General features: G+C 38.7%; 1 protein-coding gene across 3 annotated transcripts in view; it reads right to left on the bottom strand.

The window, feature by feature from the left end:
• LRCH3 (leucine rich repeats and calponin homology domain containing 3) overlaps nucleotides 1–14,654 on the bottom strand; it is a gene marked incomplete at its 5' end in the record, with an annotated part of 135,469 nt that overhangs the window by 31,319 nt on the left and 89,496 nt on the right. For all 3 annotated transcript variants that reach the window (XM_027774212.1, XM_027774211.1, XM_027774210.1), the window contains 4 exon segments: nucleotides 3,965–4,018; nucleotides 6,326–6,373; nucleotides 8,434–8,583; nucleotides 8,967–9,018. In XM_027774212.1, the coding sequence (XP_027630013.1) occupies nucleotides 3,965–4,018; nucleotides 6,326–6,373; nucleotides 8,434–8,583; nucleotides 8,967–9,018 (304 nt within the window).

Raw genomic sequence — 14,654 nt, 5'->3', positions numbered from 1 at the left:
ATAGCCATTATGCTAACTGCTGGTCCCTGAGCCTATACTCTTTCTAATACTGAGACAGGATACAGATAAATGCAATAGAAGCCTGAGGTGCAGCCCAAGAGAATGTTAGTATAAGTGATATTCAGAATTACTAATACCTATTTCAAACCCTACATTTCAAGGACTTTAAATCAAATTAAGCATTTACCCTGCTGTATCATCAGACCTTCGAACAACTTAGTGGGCAGTTACTGGATGCACAGCACTTACATGTTCACTCAGGAAATATTTATTGAATACCTAAATATATCCCAGGAATTACGGTGGGAACTGAGTATATAAAGGTAAAAGCAACAGAGAATACTTTTGTGCCACGAAGCTTACAGTCTTGGGGAGATATAAAACAATAGGCATGCAAATAAAATTACAATGAATAAAAAAAGTATCAGTGAAGACATAAATTTGATTTGAGCATAGGGGGTTGCCAAAAAGCCATTTAAAGATGTGTCATTTAAGGAGATACCTGCTAGATGCATGGAAATTAATCAAGGGGTTTATATAAGAAAAGGCATTCCATATAGAGGGACTAATATTTGCAAAGATCGTCAGGTGGGACAGGCCTTACCACACTTGAAACACTGAAAAAAATGCTAGTGCAGCATAATCGCAGAGCTGACACTTAAGGCAGACTGAGGCCGAGTACACAGGAGCTTCTAGGCCATGGTAAGGGGTTTAAGAGCAACATAATGCCTTTGAAAAGTAGTTCTGAAAAGATCGCAGACATGATTTAACATATTATTTTTCTTTTATATTGGTAATTGGATATTGCCTGGAATATCTAGTTCAGAAGAAATTACTTACTTCCAAAGGCCATCTAATTTACAAGTCACACATGAATGCTAATAATTAAAATAAAAGTGAATGTGTTTTTACAAATGGCTGAAGGCTGTTTCAAATGACATGTAAGGGAATTCTGTCATTGTTTTCCCAAATTCCACCTTTTTCTTCACAGAAAATTCTGGGCTCTCAGATTTCTTTCATTTAACTATATATGTTATTAAATCTCATCTTTAATTTTCTTAACTGTTAGTGTTACAGTATCAGAGGCGATATAGTACAGTATTTAACACAGGTTCTTAATCTAGCCAGGTCTAGATTTGAACCCGCTCTTGTACTTACTAGCTATGTGATCTTGGACAAGTGACATTGTGGACAAAACATTCTGTGCCTCAATAATCAATCTCTAAAATATAACCTTGACTCTTAAGGTTGCTGTGAGGAATGAATGGGAGAAATTGACAGTGTCTGAATCATCTCAATATTTTTCTACATTAATTATTATTTGTTTTTCATGCCAATTAACTTCCACTAAGACTCCAGTGGCTGGTAACTGTATTCATCTTAAATCTGCCCAGTTAAAATGTGCTCTATCTATTTCAAAGGAAATGAAGACTGCAGAATACACAGAAATTTTAAGACAATGTAAGTCTAACTAGCAGGAATCTCACACTGATGCATGCAGTCACATAGAAGTTTGCACAATGGCAGCAGCTGTAAGTACATAAGACAGGAATTGCTATATACTATAGATTCTGTAACTGCTAGTTTTCAATGTCCTGAGAAAAAAATAACATAAAACATGATGGAAAAAGCAATTCTACCAATGGTTATTTTTCTTGCAAGGCTGATTAAGTAGGACTTTAAATAATGCTCTTGGGGGACCAGCAGATGGCATAGTGTCACTGGATTCCCACATAATCGTCGCAGTCTGAGTCAAGACCTGAAGGACTGAAACTCCCGCTGGTCGCACATATGTGTGTGTCTAAGATCTCGAGAGGAAAATGGAGGAGAAGGGATTGTAGTGTGACCATACTCCCTGGGGGGGGGGGGATTTCTCACTTTTTGACTCTGGTGAATGCACATGCCCTATAGCAAAAATCTCTTTTAAAAAAATGCTCTTGGGGCGGGTAGATGGCGAGATGATTAAGGTGCTGGACTCCCACATGGCTAACTGCAGTTCAAGTCCTGGACCTGGCAGTCTGCTTTCTCACTTTCCCCCTTTCTCTCTGGTCAAATTTAAAAAATAATAATAAATTAGAAATAGGGCTGGCAGGTGGTGTGGTGGTTAGGGTGCTGGACTCCTACACGGCTGACAGCAGTTCAAGTCCCAGACCCGGCAGCTTGCTTTCTTCTCATTTTCCCTTTCTCTCTCTCTCTGTCTGGTCAAATCTGGAAAAAAAGAAAAAAAGAAAAGAAGAGAAGAGAAAAGAAAAGAAAAGAAAAGGAAAGGAAAGGGCAAATAAAATTAAATAAATATATATTTTTTTTAATGGAGAGGTTTTGGCTATAGGGCGCATGCACTCGCCAGAAAGACAGACAGAGACAGAGAGACAAAAACCGAGAAATCATCCCCCAGGGGCGATGGCCATGCCATAATCCCTTCTTCTCTATTCTCCTCTCGGGATCTTGGGCATGCATGCACATGTGCCCAGTGTGAGTTTAAGCCCACCAGGTCTGGGACTCGAACCACGGACGGCTACGTGAGAGTTCAGCTACATAGCCATTACGCTAACTGCAGGTCCCAAATAAATAATTCTTTAAAAAATTGAAAATAATAAATAATTGTTTAAAAAATAACAAAAAGCAGCTCTTGCACCACAGTAGCATAGCTAATGCAATGCTCTGCACTGGTGAAGATACATGAAAAGATACATGAACCCTGGGTTCATGTCCAAGGTCTCTCTACACTTGGGTGTCCATGTGTGTGCCCATGATCCTGACTGGCTGGGAATGGGGAAGAAAATGGCATGAGGACCCTACTAGGGTTGCCTCTGTCAATCCCTCTCATAGAATAAATAAATAAATAAACTTAGGGACCAGCAGATGGTATAATGGTTATGTTGCTGGCCTCCCACATGGTCGACCGCAGTATGAGTCCCAGACCTGATGACTTAAAACTCATACTAGGTGTGTGCTTAAGGTGCTGGACACTCCCACATGGCTGACCATGGTTTGAGTCCTGGATGTAGTAGGTTGCTTTCTCACTTTCCTTCTCTCTGTGAGTCTGTTTTTCTCTGGACAAATGAAAATGACTGAGTAAATAAATAAAATTAAGTAAATAATTCTTAAAAAGAAAATGTGAACACGGTCAACTTACAAAGTAAGTAATGTAGAGTGATTAAATGTATTAAAAAAAAAAAAAAAAAGCCAGGGTGGAAGGGGGCCAGTCAGTGGCATGGTGTTAAGGTAACTGGATCCCACATGGCCAACCAAGCAGTTTGAGTCTTGAATCTGGTGGCTTAAAGAACACACCAGGCATATATGTGTGTGTGCTGGTATGCCTAAAATCCCAAAAGAAGAATGGAGGTGGGTCTGCAGTGTGGTCATGCCCCTTGAGGGCTGCCTTCTCACTGTCCAGCTATCTCTTCCTCTCTGTCTCTGGTGAGCACATATGCCCTATAGCCAATTTAAAAAAGAGAGAAATAATCTTGAAACTTAAGTATTAATACTTAAAACCAAAGTCTGGAATTTTCAGTAGCTTAAAATACATAAAAAAATGCGATGCTAAATATAAACATTGCATAATTAATGTCATGGGTAAGGGAGTCTATTTAACACACAGGTGACTTAAGTCAAATTAATGATTAATAGAGTACACCTGGAATTAAAAAGATCTTATTTTATTAAAAAAGAGTATTCCTTTATGCCCTTTCTCCCCAACTCATACATAAAGCTAATACAATTGTCAACATAAATATTTTACTTTCAGAAGCAATGACAATATGTGAATCATAGCCTTAGAACCCTAGAACACAAGGTAAGTCACGGTAACGTAGGCAAACAGTCCTAGTTGTTTAAAAAGCATTTAGTTATGATACTCATCATGTTTTATGGTATTTAGAGAATTTCTGAATGACAAGTGTAGTAACTTCTTCAATATCTAGATACAGTAAATGTAAAACTCAATTTTGTGCAAGACTCTTACCACTAACAAGGCACTATCATCAGTATGCTGAGACCTTCTGGATGGGAAAGGACACTGGAGAGGCGGAGAAAAATGAACCAATGTCAAAACAAACCGCACACGAGACTATTTCACAAATCCACACACAAGAAAAGAGACATATTAAGACATGCTTCTGAAGCTGCTGACATATAGGATTGTCATTCATGATCATCTGGAATTTACACACCATAATAGCCATTAATTTGGTTCTGAGCACTGATTTTCTTAAGAGTTTAAACAACTTCGAGTATGATCATATTGCCTAAAAACCTTCTAAAGCAAGGAGGGAACAGAGATTATTCTGTTCACAGAAGAGAAGCTGAAGTATCCATGTAGCAATAGCATAGAAAATTTGTAGTGGGGTCAGCAGGTGGTGGTTAAGGTGCCAGACTCACACAAGGCTGACTGTGGTTTGAGACCCAGGCCTAATGGCCTGAAAATCATGCTGGGGGTGTGTGCATGCATGCCCAAAATCCTGAGAGGAGAATGGAAGAGAAAGAACTGTGGAATGGCCATCCTCCCTGAGGGTGCTTTTTCACTTGTCTTCTGTCTCTCTACAAAATATGCATGCCCTATGGCATAAACCAAAACCAAAAACAAAACCAAAACAAAACAAAATTGTGGTAATTTAGTGACCCAGTGACAAAGTAAACAATAAACTCCTGAATCATGATTTCTAATCTAGGATCTCTTTATTACCTGTCTCAGACAAAATAAGAGTATAATTGAGGGCCAGCAGGGGGCATGGTGGTTAAGGGCACTGGACTACTATGTGGCCAACTGTGGTTCAAGTCCCAGACCTGGTGGCTTGCTTTCTCACTTTCCCTCACTCTCTCTCGCTCTGTCCCTCTCTGGTCAAAGTAAAAGAAATAAATAAGTAAAAGTTATTTAGTTAAAATAATTAAAAATGAGTATAACTGAAAATTTTAAAACTGTACAGGTTGTTTTCCTGTGAAGCTTTAGATTTTAGAGAACAATTTACTTCAGAATAACCATCAAGAATGAAATGCAGTCTATCTCTGAGTGCTCATGCCCTGTGGCAAGTTAAAAAATGAAAATGATAATAAATAGAATTTTAAAAATGTATTAAACATATCAAACTTTGGTTATTGAGGGTTTAGGAAGAATTATTACCTGATAAGTTATTATATCAATATATAATGTTCAAACAAAAATAAAAGTAGCTGTTATATCAAAAAATTTTTAAAAAGTATTTTTTAAAGAATTATTTTACCTAACTTTATTTATTATAATTATTTTTATTATTTTTAAAATTTGACCAGAGAGGGACACAAAGAGAGAGACAGGGAAAGTGAGAAAGCAAGCCACCAGGTTTGGGACTTGAAGCCCTGTCAGCCACGTGGGAGTCTAGCAACCTCAATCACCATGCCCCTTAAAATAATCATTTAATTATTATTATTATTACTACTACTATTATTATTATTTGCTATAGGCCATGTTTGTTCACCAGAGGGAGACAGAGACAAAGAGAGAGAGAGAGAAAGTGAGAAAGCATACCACCAGGTCCAGGACTTGAACCATGGTGAGCCATGTGGGAGTCTAGCACCCCAACCACCATGCCACCTACTGGCTCCAAAAAGATTTTTAAAACCTCTGTAATGGATACTTTCAAACATTTCAAACAATGTACTTTCTCATACTAAAAACACTATGCTGTTAGCGTAATGGCTGTGTTGCTGGACTCCCATGTAGTCGACCGCGGTTCGCATCCCGGACCTGGCGGCTTAAACTCACGCCGGGCGCGTGTGCGTGCGTGCCCAGGATCCCCAGAGGAGAATGGAGGAGAAGGGATTGCAGCGTGACCATCCCCCCGGGGGGGTGATTTCTCACTTTCTGTCTCTATGTCTCTGTCTGTCTGGTGAGTGCGCACGCCCTATAGTGAAAACCTTTCCAAAAAAATTATATATATATATTAAAAAAACAAAAACAAAAAAACCTCTAATCTACATCTGATAAATTTCCTGGACAGTATCTTTCTCAAAATAAGTAAACTTTTGGGATCAGCAGGTGGCATGGTGGTTAAGGTGTTAGATGGTCCCATATGGCCGACCATGGTTCAAGTCCTGGACCTGGTGGCTTGCTTTTTCCCCCTTTTTTTCTCTCTCTCTCTCTCTGTGTGTGTGTGTCTGATCAAATTAAAAATAAATGAATGAATAAAGTTAAATAAAGAATTCTTTTAAAAAAATAAGTAAACATTTGTGACAGGAAAAAAACCCCCACAATATTTTGATTAATTAAAACATGGTAATCACATGTGAAACATTTTATTTTCATTATAGAAATAACAAATTCCAAAGAAAGGTGATTATACAGACTTACCTCACCATCTAAGCACAGTTGTTTTTGTGGACTCTTTGATGTTTTTTGCTACACAACCAACAGCACCCCACCCAAAAAAAAGGAGAATTGGTTAGAATCTGGAACAGTATAAATGATAAATTCTATTTATTAAAGTAATCATTCACATTCATTTTTTTACCTCTTGCATATAGCAGTTTTTTAAGTTTATTGGTTCGAAGATGTTGCCCCTTGCCTTAAATATTTTACTATTTAGGGACCAGCAGTTGGCATAATGGCTATGTCGTGGACTCTCATGTAGTCGACCGCGGTTCAAGTCCCGGACCCGGTGGCTTGAACTCACACCGGGCACGTGTGCGTGAGTGCCCAAGATCCCGAGAAAATATATGGAGGATAGGGGATTGTGGCGTGGCCATCCCCTCTAGGGGGTGATTTCTCACTTTCTGTCTCTCTGTCTCTGTCTTTCTGGCGAGCGCATGTGACCTATAGCAAAAACCTCTAAAAAAAAAATCAAGAGAGGGAAAATGAGCAATCACCCCCACTAGGAGGGGAGAGCCATGCTGCAATCCCTTTCCTCCATTTTCCTCTCAGGATTTTGAGAGCGCACACACACACACACACACACACTCACACACACACACACACACGGCATGTTTCTTCAACAACAAAGTCTGGGACTCAAACTGAAATCGGCCATGTGGGACCCAGCATCTTAACCATCATGCTACCTGCTGGTTCACATAGTAACAGTTCTTAGCTAAGTACCCCTTTTTATTTCAGATGAAAATAGACTACAAAAGGAGGATATATCTCAGGGTACATAGGTTTGGGGTCAGGGAAGGATTGAAAAAAGGTATTTCTTAATTTTTTGTCATCGGTCAAAAGATTTGCCTTAATTTTGACAGAAAATAATAGGTCGGCTGGGCCTGTAGTGTAGCAGGTAAAGGCTGTGCAGAGGAGCCAGCTGTGGTTTGAATCCAGCCTGGGCAGTAACATACCAGACACAAGTGCATGCGTGCCCAGAATAACTGAAGGGATGGAGCAGCATGGCCAACTGTGGTTTGAGTCCCAGCTCTGCCAGTAATATACCAGACAGGAGTGTGTGCATGCTCAGCATAACTGATGGGATGGAGCGGTGGAGGAAAAAGCACTGTGGCATGACCAGCCCTGACAGGGAGTATAATCTCTCTCACACACATCTATGACATTAAAAAAAAAAATTGAAAAAGCAATGGAACTTGTTAGATGAAGAGAAATCAGGTGAGAAAGACAATTAAAGATCATCATGGGAAGGCCAGCAGGTGGCATGGTGGTTAAGGGCATTGGACTCCCACAGAAATCGACTGGGGTTTGAGTCCTGGATCTGAGAGCAAGCTTTCTCACTTTCACTCTCTTAGTCTATCCCTCTTTGGTTAAATTAAAAAAAAAAATAATAAAAATAATTCTAAAAAAAAAAAAAAAAGAGCATGATGGGCTTGATACATTTGGAAAAAAAAAAACAGAACTACTATGTAAAGCAGACATGAGCATAGTACTATAAGAAGCTGGCCTTTGGTCAATGTTAAATTTAGGAGAGAAAATACTTAGAAGACAAGAGTGATTTATTTATTTAGTCACTCATGTAATAAATATTTAAGAGTATTTGTATTTATTGAATAAATAAAAACCTATTAAATATAGGTACTAAAAACCTATTAAGATATAGGAATATTATAGTGAGTAAAACAGACATAGTTCCTATCTTCACGGAGTTTATAGATAAATTGGACAGATATTAAATAAAATTATAAAAATAACCTAATTATGAAGAAAAAAAAACCCAAGATGGTTTCAGAACAAAAAGACAAGTTATGGGGCCAGCAGGTGGCATGGTGGTTAAGGGCGCTGGACTCCTACTTGGTCAACCATGCTTCAGATCCCAGACGTGGTGGCTTGCTTTCTCACTTTTTCTCTCTGTCTCTCTGTCCCTCTTTGGTCAAATTAAAATTAATTAATTAATTAAAGTTGAATAAAACAATTTTTTAAAAAAAATAAAAGTCTGCATCGTTTCTGAAATATATTGTTAGGTATATAAGCACTTATGAGTAAATCACTTTAAGAGTATCATTCAGTAAATTCAAACAACTCACCTTGACAAAGTCTAGAACGGCATCTCTCTGCATCTGCTTGGTCCTTGTTTTCTCCTCCTCATACTGTAGGGCAGCAAGCTGTGCCTCTCTCCGAGTACGCTCAACTAATTGCTCTCTTCTCTGATGAAGCTCCAAGTCTGTTTGTGAAAGCTGGAACACAAGTACCACATATCACATGGAAGTGGGGATGAGGATCCCTTCTCAATATTCCTTAGCAGTGCAGGAATGACTGGTGGCTGAAGCAGCTTTTATTTTGCAGTCACCTAGCATTTCCTTACGTGTGTTTACTGTTGACCCCAATGCACATCTGCACTGTTCCTATTATGTACTATAAAGCCATCACATAGGCAAGGACTTATTTTTTGTCTTATGTCTAAAAACACTGTTAGCAAGTATCATGTACATTAAATGGTTGGAAACAGGTGGCAAAGTTTACAGATATATGACAATGGTGATTCAAGTATTACAAAAGAGGAAACCATTTCAGTTTTTAAAAAACAGTAAATATAAATAAATAAATCTATTAAAATTACCTGATTGTGACTAGCTGACAGTGGTAAGAGAGATGATGGCTCAACTGGAACTCTAACCCACCCCCAAAAAAAGAAAAAAAAATGTTGATAATAAGTCAGACATAAAGAACAAATAAAAACTTGTCTTATTAATGTAGTTTCTATTAATCAGCTAGCAAACTGTCCAGTTAACACTGAGAGTCACTGCAGTTAAATCATTAAACCAAAGGAATACCTGATGTCTCCATCTCATGTTCTTTTTTTCTTTTTTTTTTTAAGGAATTCTTTTATTTAATTTTATTCGCTGTCATTATTTTATTTTATTTGAAATTGACCAGAGACTGTATTACCACTGTCTCTGTACAGCGTCCCCCATTCTTATTTTATTTTATTTTTTTAGACAGAGAGAGAGAAGGAAAGTGTAAAAGCAAGCTGCCACGTCCAGGACTCAAACCACAGTCAGCCACGTGGGAGTCCAGCCACCTTAACCACCATGCCACCTGCTGGCCCCATCCACCTCATATTTCATGTGACAATAATATCACTGATTAATCTACAGCTATATAACAACTGATATGTCAACTAATATTGAGATACAGTTAATTAAGGTAACTTTTCAAACAGTAATATCTTGGTATAACACACATAACTGTTATCTTCTTTACTACCATGATTTAAACAAAATACATGTCAATTGAGATTCTTTTATATACAAAGCCATTTTATCAACAGAAATCTGGAATACTATGGAACCTGGTGATTGTACTTATAAAGCACTCCTCTTAATTTTCAACCAAAGAAATTTTAGTAACAAAAGTAAAAATTTTATTGATTACTTATTAATTATTTTGCTAGAAGAACCATGCACTTGCCAGAGACGGGACAAAGAGAGAGGGGAGAAAGCACCTCCCCCAGGGAATGCTCACATCACAATCTCTTCTCTTACATCTCTCCCACCTTCTGGGATTTGGGGCAGGCATACACATGTGTCTGGTGTGTTTCTCAAGTTGGCAGGTCTGGGACTTAACTGTGTAGCACATGGGAGCTAGCTGCTTTGTCCACCAAGCCACAGAGCTGGCCTGACTTACGTGTTTTTAACGTTTCTTCGATGAGCAATAGGAAGAAAAAGGAGAAAAGAGACAGAGATAACGACACAGAGACACATACCCCTAATAGGATCCTGATTTTGAGATCTACCCCCAGCTTCTGCCAGCCTTTTATCATGGGCACCCAGCACGTTCATGGAGGTCCCTGAACTTGAATCCAAAATCTTTCCATGTGAGTCAGCCTTACAGAGCACTGTATTACCACTGTCTCTGTACAGCGTCCCCCATTTTTATTTTATTTTTAAGAGAAAGATTTTTGCTATAGGGTGCATGCGCTTACTAGAGAGACACAGAGTGAGTAATCATCCCCTGGGTTATGGCCGTGCTGCAATCCCTTTTCTTCCACTCTCCTCTTGGAATTTTGGGCACCTACGCATACGAGTCTGGCATGAGTTTCAAACTGCTGAGTCTGGAACGCAAACTGTGGTTGGTCATGTGAGATTCCAGTGTCTAACCACCATGTCACCAGGTAGTCCTCCCATTTTCATTCTTAAGAAAAATATAAAATCCTATTGGATATTTAAAAAAAATGAAAAAGTACTACTTCCCTCTCAATGTTACTTTTTCTAGTTTGATATTTATCTTTTTCCTGGACCAGAGATAGTGTTTGAACTCTCTAAAACTCATCCATGTGTCTGCAACTAAAAATACTGTAGTAGTGACTTTTGACATCTAGGACCTGAAATTTGAAACTATGATTACTAGCCTGTTAAGTTGATTTAAATGCATGAATATTATGCAGCCAAATTTTTAGCTATGGTATAACATGAATTACTTTTTCTCCAATTTCCAATTAAGATACTCTTCATCTTCCTCTGAAACCTCCTCAGAAGAGCCTTATGTATATTTTTATTTTTATCACTATTCTGGTTACCACCATTTTAAAAAAATGTTTCAGTTCATTTCTTTCCTTTCTTTCATTCTTTCTTTTTTTTCTTTTTCTTTTTTTTTTTTTTTTTTGCTATAGGGTGCATGAGCTTGCCAGAGAGACAGAGAGAGAGAGAGGGTGAGAAATCACCCCCCAGGGGGATGGCCATACCAAAATCCCTTTTGCTCTCCTCTCCTCTAGGGATTTTGGGCATACACACATATGTGCCAGGTCTGTTTTTCAAACTGCCAGGTCTGGAACTCTTCCAACCTCTGCCTATTACCCAATTACAAAACTACTTCCACAATTTCAGCTAGCTGCAGCAATGCAATCCTTTCCACAATGCAATAATAATCTGTATTAGTCTGCTAGTGCACTGCTAACAGAAATAACCAAGACTGGGACCAGCAGTTGGTGTAATGGCTACGTTGCTGAACTCTCATGTAGTTGACCACGGTTTGAGTCCCAGACCTGGTGGCTTAAACACACTGGGTGCATGTGTGTACGTGCCGAAGATTCTAAGAGGAGAATGGAGGACAAGGGATTGCGGCGTGGCCATCTCCCCTGGGTGGTGGTGGTGGGGGTGATTCTTCACTTTCTGTCCCTCTCTGTCTTTCTGGTGAGTGCACACGCCCTGTAGCAAAAATATAAAAAATAATTAAAAAAATAAATAACCAAGACTGGGCAATTGATATAAACAGATTTATTTGATTCATGATTCTAGTATTCTAAAAGCTAGAAAGTCTAGAAGAAGCATCATACAATGGCAGAGAGCAGAACTTAAGCTGTGCAGAGCACAGAGTGGCCTGAATCCATGGGGACCTTGGTATGCGTCATATTCTCTCATAATAAATACACCGGGACTCAATCATGGGGACCCTGACCTAATCACCTGATCACTAATCTTTTCCTAAATTCTCACATTTCAACACCATAATCAGAGTTACGTTTTTACCCTCTTACTCCCATTACAATAAGTTGTGGGGGACATAATTCAAATTATAGTAGTGTCTGTGTTTGTATGTGTGTGTGTGAGAGAGATAGGTAGGAAGGAAATTGTATGGTGGAGGAGGGGAGTGGAAGAGAATTAGGAGAAAAAAAGAAGTAAGCAATTTTCTTTTTCATCTTGTTAGTAGAGGGCTCAAATGACTAGTGGGTAAGTCACAATTTCTTAAACTGACTCAATTCTTGAGTCTTTGAACTGATGGACTGCTGCGATAGATGGACTCCTTCTTATCAACATACTATCAGATTATGACAAGTCTCACAGGCCTGAAAGTTATCAGTTACTTTGAGATCTTTTTTGTCTTTCTAGGTTCTTTATTATATTTGAATGTAAGCTCAAATCGTGTAAGAACTTTGAAGTCCACAGTATATCCCAACACCTGGAAAAGTACTTATACAAAGGAGATATTTAACAAATACCTGATAACTAAACAAGTGAAGTATGTATTGATCTGACAGCTTAACTCTTTATTGGGATTAAGTATGTTGATTTGAAGAACGAAGGGACCATCAATCAGGAAATGTGAGTGGACTATAAAAGCTGAGAAAAGGTCAGCAAGTAGTATGGAGGTTAAGGCAGCAAGATCCCACAAGGCTGACTTTGTGGTGCGAGTCCTGGACCCAGTGGCTTGAAAATCATGACAGGTGTGTGTACACATATGCCCAAAATCCTGAGAACATACTGGAGGAGACAGTATCGTGGTGTGGCCATCTCTCCTGGTGATTTCTCACTTCCCTCCTCTCTTCCCTCATTCTCTGTCTCTGGTGAGCACATGTGCCTTATAGCAAAACTGGGGGGAAAAAAAAAGACCTAAGACAGCCAGCTAGGTAACAGTCCTATAATTGCATGGAATTAACTTCTGCCCACAAAATGTATTCGCATGAAGGCAGATTCTCCCCGAGAGTCTCCAGATAAGAATCCAGGCAGACAACACTGTGACTTTGGCCTTTTAAGACCCTAAGCAGAGAACCCAGGTAAATTGGCCCAGACTTGGGTCCTATAAAACTGCTATATAATAAATGGGTATTATTTTAAGCTGCTACATGTGTAACAGAAGCAAAAGAAAACTAATACATAATGTAACTGAGTAAGAAAGCTGACCTCTACCTTGCAGATTTCTGTTAAACCTTGCTGACCCTGAGCTTCACTTATAGTGAATACAGAGGTGAAAGAAACATGATATAAAATCTAGGTCCACCCAAGGTGGGGAAATGTGATAGAAAACTCCTGCTTGAAATTAGAGTCTCAAAAAACAAGCCCTCACTGTAAGAATACATGGTAACTAAAAAGCCATTGTGAGATAAATTTCAAACTCTTGTTATTTAACTAAATCCTCATGAACAAGTAAAAAGACTTTCTCCTTATACTTTCCTTATTCATCTATATCTCATTCCCCAAGATAACTTTAATTCCTGTCAAATGTAAGTAAAGAGCTACGTATGAAATTTACAATGTGAATTTACTGTCCTTTAGGAATATCAAGTCTACTGTTTTAAAACTTCATAAAAACAGAGAGGAAGCAAAGAACTCAAGACTGGAAAACTTTCAACTATGATGATACAGTTTATGGAATGAAACCTTTTAGAACTCAAGAATGAGAAGAATAAGAGAATAAGTTCAAGAATGAGAAGCATAGGACCCACAGATGGTATAATGGTTACATTGCTGGACTTCCACATAGTCAACCGCAGTTCAAGTCCCAGAGCTGGCAGCTTAAAACTCAGGTGAGGGTAGGTGGGCCTGCAGGTGGTGTGGTGGTTAAGGCAGCTGGTTTCCCACATGGCTGACTATGGTTTGAGTCCAGGACCTGGCAGCTTGATTTCTCACTTTCCTTCTCTCTCTTTGTCCCTCTCTGGTCAACTTCAAAATAAAATAAAATAATGACAATGAATAAAAATAATTCTTAAAAAACAAACAAACAAACAAACAAACAAAAACAAACCTCAGGCTGGGGGCATGTGTATGCGTGCCTAAGATCTCAGAAGGCGAATGGAGGAAAAGAGATTGTGACATGGCCATCCCCCCAGGGGGTGATTTCTGGCTTTCTGTCTCTCTCTGTCTCTCTGGCGAGTCATTATATAGCAAAAATTTCTCTTAAAAAATAAAAAGAATGAGAAGTAGTGCTCTAAATACTCAAGCTAATTGTATAAATATTTTAAAAATAATTACTTATTTAATTTTATTGGTTCATTCCTTTTATTTTAATTTGACCAGAGAGACACACAGAGAGAGAGAGAGAGAGAGAGGGAGGGGCAAAGTGAGAAAGCAAGCCACCAGGTCTAAGACTTGAACCGTGGTTGACCATGTGGGAGTGTCCAGCGCCTTAACCACCATGCCACCTGCTGGTCCTGAATTCTGTAAATATTTTTAAGAGGTATTAAATGTAGTAGAAAGACCATAATAACTGAAATAGAAATGATGAAATATACCACTATCTCTATTTCTCTGTTATCCAGTCAAAAATTTAAGTAAAAAAAAAAAAGAAAATTAGAGGGACCAGCAGATGGCGCAATGATTATGTCACTAGACTCCCACGTAGTTGACCACGGTTTGAGTCCCCTGCAGCTTAAAACTCACTCTAGGTATGTATGCATGCCTGAAATCCTAGAAGAATGGAGGAGAAGGGATTGTGGTGTGGCCATTCCACCTGAGGGGTGATTTTTGCTTCCTGTCTCTGTCTCTCAAGCAAGAACACATGTTCTATGGCACAAAAAAAAAAAAAAAAAAAA

This window comes from Tupaia chinensis, unplaced genomic scaffold (assembly GCF_000334495.1).
Source record: "Tupaia chinensis unplaced genomic scaffold, TupChi_1.0 Scaffold000415_1, whole genome shotgun sequence".
In the NCBI taxonomy this organism is placed as follows: domain Eukaryota; kingdom Metazoa; phylum Chordata; class Mammalia; order Scandentia; family Tupaiidae; genus Tupaia; species Tupaia belangeri.
The sequence above is the reverse complement of the archived record's forward strand: the minus strand, read 5'-3'. Positions and strand labels throughout refer to the sequence as shown.